Source organism: Cyprinodon variegatus, unplaced genomic scaffold, assembly GCF_000732505.1.
Source record: "Cyprinodon variegatus isolate N-32 unplaced genomic scaffold, C_variegatus-1.0 Scaffold847, whole genome shotgun sequence".
Classification (NCBI taxonomy): Eukaryota; Metazoa; Chordata; class Actinopteri; order Cyprinodontiformes; family Cyprinodontidae; genus Cyprinodon; species Cyprinodon variegatus.
In genome coordinates, this window is record NW_015151300.1 from 129851 (window position 1) to 139970 (window position 10120).

Genomic DNA, 10120 nt, shown 5'->3' on the forward strand with positions numbered 1-10120 from the left:
TATATATATATATATATAAATAAACTATTTCAGTGGTAAAACTCAGTAATACAAGCGATATAGAACGGTAATACAATACAGCGTGATGCATTTTAAGTTTTAATATGTATTGTTTCCAAAAACTGGGTCTTATGGATATTAAAATTTACTTTTTTCCTTCTCAGAACATTTTAATACAATGTAAAATCAATTTAAATAGATACTGCTGCGACCTACACTTTCATAAAGGCTTAATTAGATAGTTATCTTCTTCCTCCACAAAGAAAAGAGCATTGCTAAAAAATACATCTTAACATATTGAGTAGAAGAAAAAGTGTGGAACACTGAAAAAAATAAAATAAAAATTAGCATCCTTGTAAGAGAGACACAGAAAAGTCAATTTAAGATTTTGGGTGGTGAAACAAATGAGTGGACTGCAGCTGGAGGCACTACTTCAACAGTCAGCTCACAACACGTGTGCAGGAAATGAGCTAAAACTGTCACTTTGGTTCTTTAAGCTGTTTTTTTAAAAAGAAAAAGTCAGAGGCACCCTACCAGGAGGAAAACATGGATTATTGATCAGTGGTCAAAAGAGTTTAGAGCTCCTTTCTTCTTTTTAAAGAAAAGATCCTGATGTAATTTGCCAGTAGGACTTGATTCACCTGCCCAATAACCAACACCAGCTTTCCTGAACATGGTGTCAGTGTGTTTGATCAGCCACTAATCTATGCAGCGTTGACAATAGGAAGAGGAGGCAGCAGAGCAAACACAATAAAACAGTATGAAAGCCAGCTGGGCTTCATGAACCACAGGATGACCACCCCTATGCCGTGCTGCAAGGAGGCCCAATCAAGTAGTCAGTAATATGGGTGCAACTTATTTTTCTATCTAATGAATGTTTCTAAGGATATGGAGGCACAATAACATAAAAACTATATATTTTACTTTTATTATGTCTAATATTTCAATGTGAGGTTATTCCAGGGTGCTGAAGGTGGATCACACCTCTTTAATTAGCCCCAACACACATTGTTCTCTGAATCTGATTAGTTGTTGAGGTGTCTTGTCTTTCACTTAGATTATTTACCCATTAACATCTTGAGAATATACTCTTATTTCAGTGATCTAATATTCGTTTTGTTTGAACTTCACATTGTTTAATTTATATCCAAATTGCTTATAGGTTGGTTTTTGCTTTGTTTGTTTGGTTTTTTGCAATGCAGCAATTTGAAGCTAAATAATAATAAATTATTGAAATAATAAATGAACATTGAGCAGAAAAATAAACAAACATGGATAATACCTTCAGCTCTTCATCGGTGAGGGTTTCTCCCAGCTCCTTGGCAACTCTCTTGAGATTTTTGAAAGAGATTTTTCCCGTGCAGTCATCATCGAACAGCCGGAAGGCCTTCATTATTTCCTCTGTGCTATCCTTCTCATTCTATCAGGAGACAGGAAACATGGGATAAGGAAATTTAATGATGTTACTTCTTAACAAGTTAAAACTGCTCTTCAGGGCCCTAAATCATCCACTGAGACTATTATCTTATACATAACCCCACAACATACAACAATCGTTAATAGTGCATGTTGAACAGAACTGTTGGGTAATATGTTATGTTTTTCTTTGCTGGTAGATTTGTAAAAAATAAAAATCACTTAAACCCATCCGGAGGATCTGTCATCTTTTACATGTTCTCATTAGGGTAAAAAACAAGAAAGTTTCAATAAAATCAAAGATGGGACTAATATTAGCTCCCCTGCTACCTCTGATAAATGAACAGCCTTTAGTCTTCTTCTATGTTTCACAATATCAAAGGACAATCCATTCAGATCAGCCAGACTCTTTGGGTCTAAAGTGCAAAGCAGGCGTACACACTGAAAAAAAACCCAGCCACATTTTAAGCACAACTCAGTTTGGATAAAATCAAAGTTCTGTTAAAAAGTGCAGAGATTCATGCAAACTTTTCAACTTTGCCAGTAGATTCTTTTTTTTTTTCTCTACGAAATAGCATAATAATCTCCTAAACACACTTAAACATGACTCCATTAAGTTTTATTTATTCAAGGAGCATCAAACCTAAAGGTCTTTCATTAATTTACACTTTATGTGTTAAATATTAATCTGGCAGCTTTGAAAGGATCTCAGCTGTTAAACTACTGAAGGTGGTGGAAGAATGAGGCGCGATTGTTCGGAGATCCAACTGATCTGCGGACACAGGATGATGCGTGGTTTATTAGCTGACTTAGATTCATTGAGGGAAACCAGAAGGAACCGTGTCTCGCTACTGACGTCTCAACTTCTCACTACGCTGCGTTCTTTGGAACTGGTTAACAGGTATTCAACAGGTATTCCTAAGCTGTTTCATTCCAGCTACATGGAACTGCTCCAATAAATAATACAGATTATAATGCATTATAAACTAAGTTTAGATACACATACGAATGAAAAGTGAAGAGAGAAGCCAAATATCAAAGCTAATCAGAAAAAGTACTTCTAATGTTATATATATATATATATATATATATATATATATATATATATATATATATATATATATAGGTAAACCGTGAATGAATTTGCTTTTATGAATAGAGTGTAATTTCATTCAATAACTGTGCATCTTTTTATGAAGCACAAGAAAAGATTTCGAACATTAATTGCATATCACAGTGTGTGTTTTTACTAGATATAGGTTTATTTACCTGACTTATTATGGATTTGGTTTACATTACAGTATTGCTGCAGATGGACAGAACTGTCTAGACTTTGTACAAACAATGTAGAAGAAAAATGTGTAAATGACTTTATTTAATGAGACACTGATGCCAAGAAGTTGTTGGTCAGCTGGAACAAATATCCCAGAGGAGTGTCAATGTCTCTTTCTAACCAACAGTGATGTCTTGGTTATTTGCATAAATCTTTTAGGGCAGGAAGAAAATGAAGCAAATCATCCTTTTGGAAAAATAACCAACTTAAAGCAGTAATTAGGAACCAACTCTTCACATGCAACAGCTTGCATTTAGGATGATTTAAAAAATATTAGAAATAAATAAATAAAAAAATAAAAAAAGAATGTGTATGTACATACATTTTTACATGTTTTTGCCATTTACAGTTTTCACATGCACATATTTTTTTTGTTGCTTTTTTAATCCCAAATGAAGGTACGGTGCAGGTTACATGTCTTTGTATATCAGAAATATTTAATGCGTTGCAGATTTCAGAATTTCTCTTTACCACAAAAAAAATAAAAATAAAAAAAACAGTGTTCAGTTTACAGGTTTTCCATAAAACCGAAGGCTGGGAACTGGGATGGACATGACTGTGTGTCAGAGGAACATTTTGGATTTAACGCTCTGGAAAACTTTGACATAAAGAAAAATAGTGTTTTTAATGCAATAAGTGAAGGAAATTATATCTCCTTTTTGTCACTTCCTACCTTACATACCAGTAACAGATTGAATTTAGTTTTACAGCAGTACACAAACACATGTAGCTCAAATACCAATGTCTAAGATGCTAACAGATGGAACAAGAAGATTAGGACAATTAAAATGTCTTTAAACTAATATATTCACTGTAATATTTAGCAAAAACATTCCCACTGAATGCTTTCCTGTTATCGTCCAGACCAATTTTTAACATTATCCAACTTAAAGAACTAAATTTAACTTAGTTGTTTTCTTTTCAAAGGTACCAGGTTGTTATTGAATATCACCTGGTATTTCAGAGTTCATGACAACGACACTCTCATAAGCTGGCAAGTAATAATTTAAGAATAGTTTAGAATTCAACGTTTTATTCTCATTACTGTCACAACTACAATGCAATGAAATTAACTCTCTGCATTGAACCGATTCCCTTGGGGAGCAGTGGACCATTGTGTGGCGCCCGGGGAGCAGTGTGGGGTTTAAGGGTCTTGCTCAGGGACCCAGAGTGGCAGTCCATGGGAGTGGGGCTTGAACTCAGAACCTCTTGGATCCAAGCGCAATGCCCTAACCACTAGTCTAAGTTGGGTCTAGAACCAACAACCTCAGGATTGGAAGTCAATGTCTGTCAGCTGAGGCCACTAGCATTGGTTTTGTTGTTTTCCAACCCCTGATTACCATCCTGCACTCAGCATGTGGTGGTGAGCCAAACATCGGTGGAAATAAACGTCAGTTGCCTCACATTTATACTAGTTCAAGTTCGATCTATACTATATAATATGGTTTAAACACCTTTATAATTTTTACTTCAGAATAACCTTTACATTGCTGGTTTCTTATTAAAAAAATGTTTTTCTTCACTGAATGAGCATGAAAAGAAAAAGGTTGATTTATCTATTTATCTACCGAAACTGAATAAATCAGTACTTTTCTCATTGCTTCACACTCACCATTTTCTGAGTCATCATACTGAGAAAGTCATCAAAATCAATAATTCCAGAGTTATCTTTCACAAACTCTGCAACCATCTTCTTGATTTCTTCTTTTTTTGGTTCAAACCCCAGAGCTCTCATGGCAACCTGTAGCAAATAGAAACAGCCAATTAAACCCAGGTTCTGTGCATACTTCAGGCATTCATCATGTACAGAAACCCACCTTGAGTTCTTTCACGTCTATCGTCCCAGTTCCATCTGTGTCAAACAAATCAAAAGCTTCCTTGATCTCCTGTTTCTGCTCTTCGGTCAGCTCCGTTTTTGAGTTTGTCTTTTTCTTTTGGCTCGCAGAGGAAGCTGGTTTTCGGTAGTTTGAAGCCTTAACAAAGAGAAACAGACAGATAATTACAGAACCACCGCAAAATTAGCCTAGTTTATTAAGCCACCATCGTGTGAGCTAGCATAAGCTTCCATTTAGCTAATCAAAACGAGACAGGAACAAATACATTCAGGCTAAAATGAACGTAAAATACAATAAATATCACAAACATAATAGAGTTAATACTTTTGCGCACTTTTACCATTTGAAAAGCAAAACAAACACGGCAGAAAAAACTTCGGCGTTGTGTTTGCTAAGGATGTCAACAAACGGTTGTACTTCCAACTGACACGACCGACTGCCAATAGGAGGCAGCAAATACCGGAAACTTATCCTTTCAGCCAATCGTGGCGTAGAATAGGCGGGCTGAAAAAGTTTCCACCAATGGCTTTAACTCATCTTTCGTTGCCCGGTAACGAATACACACTACGCATGCGCAGTTGTGTAGGAAAATCCCAAACATCCGAGAGAAGAAGAGCTTATTAAACAAAAGGTTTAAGCTGGTGAAATCAGAGGTACGGATGTTTTTTTGTTTTGTTTTTTTTTACGTTTGAACGGTTTTGCACATTCAGAAACGATTGCTTCACCGTATTTCTGGTATAAGGCGCCTTATCTCCGTTAGGAGCGTTTAAATGTGCTCTTTGAATCGTTAAATATAAAAGAATAGAATCAAATAGAAAATCCCTTTATTGTCCCACAACGGGGAAATTCTGGTGTTTATAGCAGCAAAAAGGTTATAGAAAAAATGGTCAGTCAAATGTTGACCTTAGAAAAATATATTAGAATAACACAATAGTGAAGAGTTTAAAGATAAGCAATAAAATACTGCACTGTAAAGTGTTTCAACAGATAAAACTGTGCACCTGGAGAATAAATTACCCATATTCAGCTATGGACATTTTTACAGTAATGGATATTTGATATAGCAGCAACATCAGAGATGTGAAAAATGAAAGCAGCTTCTTATTTAACTGAGTAACTGTCCAAAATCAGCATGAATGTAACAACTTATTAAGGTTGTTGGGAACTGATGGTTATAAAGTCTTCCAGTCACAAACATAAATTATGTTTTATTTATACTTTAAAAAGGGTCTAAAATTATTTTGAACTCATTTAATTGGATCATCATAAATGTGTGTACCCGAGCTGAACATTCAGGTTGGTTTTGTTTTGTTTTGGTTTTGAGAACAGCCTAAAATGTTTAAATTACATTTTTGTTTTATTGCACACATTTATTTTGGCCCAGCAGAAAGATTTAGGACTTTAAAAAAAAATACTAAAAAAAAACTATGACATGATTTTTACTGTGTTGTATCTTTGTTTTCTGTTCAGCTGTTTCCTTTTTGGGGCCTCACTCATTTTTAAAGCAGCAGTCAGGTTGCAGCATCTTTGTATAGCAGTAGACAGAGAAGCTGTGCATGTCATGCACCAGTTTTTAAGTTTCCATCATTTCCAATCAGCACAGCCTGCTAATGGTTGGTAGGTAGGTACTTCTTTTGATCCCACAGGAGAAAAAAAATTCAAGATAGCTCATTCATTTAGCAAGGTGCCCCTAGAATAGAGCTCAGCTGCTGACAAGACCTGGATCTGTGGTCTTGTTGATACCAAACTGTTCTTCTAGCAGATTTGCTTTCCATCCTTGAATCAAACTCGTATTTAGCGCTGCATCTAATCATTATTTTGCTAATCGATTAATCTGTCAATTATTTTTTCAATTAATCGGATATCAAAAATTTCCTCAAAGATTTTTGAAAGAATTAAACAAGGTCAAACAAAAAATTTTCCACTTGTGGAGTTCTATTTTATCTTAAATGCAAAATATTGATATATATTTTTTCCTATAATAACTTCTCTATGTGGGTTGCTCTCTCAGCTAAAGCCATGTTTCACAGTCTTTATGCTCCAGTTAACAATTAGTCGATTACTAAAATAGTTGACGATTATTTCAACAATCAATTAATCATGATTTATCGATTAATCACAATTAATCAGATTGTTTCAGCCCTACTCTCATGCCACCCATAGATGTTGACCCTAACTAGATTTGGACGCTAACTAGTCCTTCCTCTCTTCTGTTCAGTCAATAATATTTCTAGTTTCACTTATTTTCTTTCAGCCAAGTTCATACGCTGTCCTGGTTTCACACGCTCTTCCATTTATTTTGTTGTGTATTTTATGTTCAATCATTTTCTATCCTGATGCATTGAAAGATTCCTTGATGTTTCCGCACGTTGCCGTTTTAAGGCTTTCCTGTTTAGTTTGCACTAGCGTTTTGTTACATCTAACACACCTTCTTAAAGGATTGTTGCAGTCATTTTCATTGTTTCAAATGGAAGCTCTCTGGTTGGGGCCTCATTTCCTGTCACTCAACAAGGTGCAACAACTCCTGACTGATTTGTGTATTTAAACTCGTGCAGAAATTAGTTTCAGAAATGCAGAGCAGAAATCTTTTCCTCTACGTCATCCGGAGATAAAATACATTTAAAAACATATTGACCTGGGGCTGTATTAGGATTGTTTGTACAGCTTTACATGCTGGTTTTCCATAGGAACATTAATTTGGTATACTGTATACGTATACCAAGGTTTTCTTCTGTTTGGTGTTAGGTTCTAAATTACACCTAATGTGTCACTTCTTTTGAAAATAAATCCAGGTAAAATGTAATGAATTAAGCTTAAATGCAACTTTAAAGTTAGTAGAAAGTTCTGGAACCTTATAGTTTTCTCTCTAGCTTGACCCTCAACAGCATTAATAACATTAAGTATTCTTACAAATGAAAAAGAAAGTATTTCTGACATTGAGTGTTTCTGCTTCCTTTTTTCAGTCTTGGTAATGCTGGAAAGTGTGATAATTAACCGTCGACGCCATGTTGGACTCCAGAAAGTCTCAGCTCTTGCAGGAACGGTGCGGTCCTCCATCGGCCCCAATAAAAACTACAAGTTCATCCAAGACGAAACGAGCGGGGAGGCGGTTCTTGTGGGCTCCTGCTTTCGAATCATTGACAACCTGGAGCTTACTTGTGCTGTTGGTCAACTTGTTCATGAGACCATCCGTGCCCATCATAAGGAGTACCGGACAGGGACGGGATGCCTGCTGTTCCTTGCAGGAGCGTGGAGCCGTGTGGCGTTGGACTGCCTCCATAGAGGGATTTCCGTTAAATACATAATCACATGTATGTCTGAGGGGATTGATATTTGCTTGGATGTATGCAAGAAATCTTCAGTTTCCATCAAGGACCTTTCTGTAATCCAGAAATGTACTCAAGATTTAGGACTGCAGCTGTCAGAAAAACCCATCAAGCCGAACCAAGAGACACCGAATGTCCGTGAGAAGTGTTTAACCATGAGTGCCCAAAGAAAACTTAAGCTCAGCAGACATTTTTGTGAGACAAAGTCTGAAATGAGCTCCACGGTTTTGCAGCCTGATGCGCCCGACCTCCCAGACGTAGCCGTCATGGCGGAGTCTTTAAGCCATGGTTGTGAGAATGCTATGAGGTTAGCGGTTCAAGCTGCTGAGATGCTGTTAAAAATGAACCGACAGCGCGTCAGCGATCGCTTGTTTGACATTTCCAAAGTGATGACTTGTGTTCTGCCTGCTTTGCCAGAGGACTGCTCGTGTGTTGTTGAAGGCTGTGTCGTTCTTTTATCTGACGAACAGGCTGCGGTTTCTCATGCTCTGAAACAACGACCCTTGAAGGTGGCTCTTGTTACTGGAGATCTATCACAGACTTACCGCCATCCAGGCTTTAAAGGCCTGCCAGGTACACGTGTGCATGGGCACTTGGATTTATCAGCATCAAGCAAAGAGGATGAATGGTTGGAAAAGGTTTTAAAATTGCTCTTGAGCCTGGAAGTGGACCTGGTACTAACCGCTGGCCTCGCCAGTCCAAAGGTCATCCAGCTCTGCTGCAGGCACCATATACTTGTGGTGGAAAAAATCAACTCTTCAGTTTTTACGGCTGTGGCCAGTTCAACTGGAGCCGTCCCAGTAAGCTATGCCACGCAGTTAACGGAGCATTGTGTCGGCCATGGCGTGAAGATCGAGATTTGGAGGGACCTCGGCAGCTATGAGAGGAAATCTTTACTGGCTGTGAACATTTCCACGGGCGGGGAAGGCGGACTGGTCACGGCAGTTGTAACAAGCTGCATTAATGGAAAGCTTCAGGCACTGGAAGACCAGTTCTGGGCCTGCGCTTACCGTTTACACCATGCACTGAAAGACGGAGCCCTGCTGCCTGGTGCTGGAGGGACCGAGCTGCTTTGTGTTCATAAGTTACTAGAACAAGCAGAGCACCGCAGCAAAACTGGGTCAGAAGCAAGTTTCTACAGAGGTCTCGTGTTCCAGCTCATGGCAGATGGTTTAATAAATTACATAACTGCCATAACCAAAGGAACCCAAGCTAGGACTATTGTCAGAAAGCAGCTGCAGGATTTTCATAGAGACGAAATAATCGCAGGAAAGTTTTTGCAGCTTGTTTTGGAGAGTGAAAGAGAAGATGCAGTTTTCTCAGCAGTGAAACCAGATAAAGCACCGGCTGTGAAAGTCTATGATAACTTGAGCTCGAAGCAGGAAGCTTGGAGGAAAGCTTTAGACCTTGTTTTTCTAGTTCTGCAGAGTGATGCAGAGATCATCACAGGAGTTGTACAAAAAACCAAGGAGAATCTGATGCAGTTATGATTGTTTCATAGGAACACTACGATTGTGATTTATCTTTCACCTGCAGAAGTTTTGCAATCTTTTTACAAAAGGTTTTTTTTTTATACGGTACATTATTAGATGTCATCTTTCAAATTATTTAAGGGGTAAACTACCCACTCTTTACCACTAGGGGGAGACATATTCATTGTGAATAAATCCCTAAGAATCATTTTAAAATGTTTTAGTTGTGTTTTTTACTTTTGATTACTATTATTTTTTATTTCTCTTACAGTCCGTTTAAGACGGTTCTATCTTTGCTCCTTAAAATTGAGATCAGTTCTTTATCACTTCTTCGCCACTAAAACACTGATTTTAGAAGATTATTAGGTAAAGCAATGACTTATTCCATTTGTACAACCTTAAAAGACACCAAATAAAAATTTGAAACCGTCCTAAACAATTGTGCTTTAATTCACAAAAACTTTCCTTTAATAGCATGTTGTATGTTGGAGGTTCTCGGTGGCAATGCCATGTGTGAACATCCATTTCCTCTGAGAGAGCCTCTGGTATGCTATAATTAGCTCAATGAAATAAAAAGCTTCCCCAGCTCGACCGGGGCATCGCCCTGTGGTGGCAGTGACGTGGTAGAGGAGTGTGACACGACTACCACAACGCAGCGAGAGGGGAACTGGAATGGCACAAGGTGACAGATGTGCTTCAGCTGAATTGCTGTGTGCATCAGACAAAATTATAATGTCT

At 37.6% G+C, this 10120-nt stretch overlaps 2 protein-coding genes across 2 annotated transcripts in view; one reads left to right on the top strand and one right to left on the bottom strand.

The window, feature by feature from the left end:
• The window catches only part of LOC107099210 (caltractin-like), an 11781-nt gene extending 6700 nt beyond the window's left edge, over window positions 1-5081 (bottom strand). The window contains exons 1-4 of the mRNA XM_015397259.1: window positions 4925-5081; window positions 4567-4722; window positions 4362-4490; window positions 1283-1420 (exon numbers count right to left, since the gene is read on the bottom strand). Coding sequence (XP_015252745.1) covers window positions 1283-1420; window positions 4362-4490; window positions 4567-4722; window positions 4925-4927 — 426 coding nt within the window. The 5' untranslated portion in view covers window positions 4928-5081. The remainder of the gene's footprint in view (window positions 1-1282; window positions 1421-4361; window positions 4491-4566; window positions 4723-4924) is intronic.
• Window positions 5082-5170: 89 nt separating this feature from the next.
• On the top strand, window positions 5171-9810 carry bbs12 (Bardet-Biedl syndrome 12). Its single transcript, XM_015397258.1, has 2 exons — window positions 5171-5237; window positions 7548-9810. Exon 2 carries the CDS (start codon window positions 7556-7558, stop codon window positions 9398-9400), a length of 1845 nt encoding a protein of 614 aa, XP_015252744.1. The 5' UTR covers window positions 5171-5237; window positions 7548-7555; the 3' UTR covers window positions 9401-9810.
• The last annotated feature ends 310 nt before the right edge of the window (window positions 9811-10120 follow it).

Excerpts from the sequence above, each read along its gene's own strand:
- bbs12 (XM_015397258.1), top strand. The coding sequence starts at position 7,556 with ATGCTGGAAAGTGTGATAATTAACCGTCGACGCCATGTTGGACTCCAG.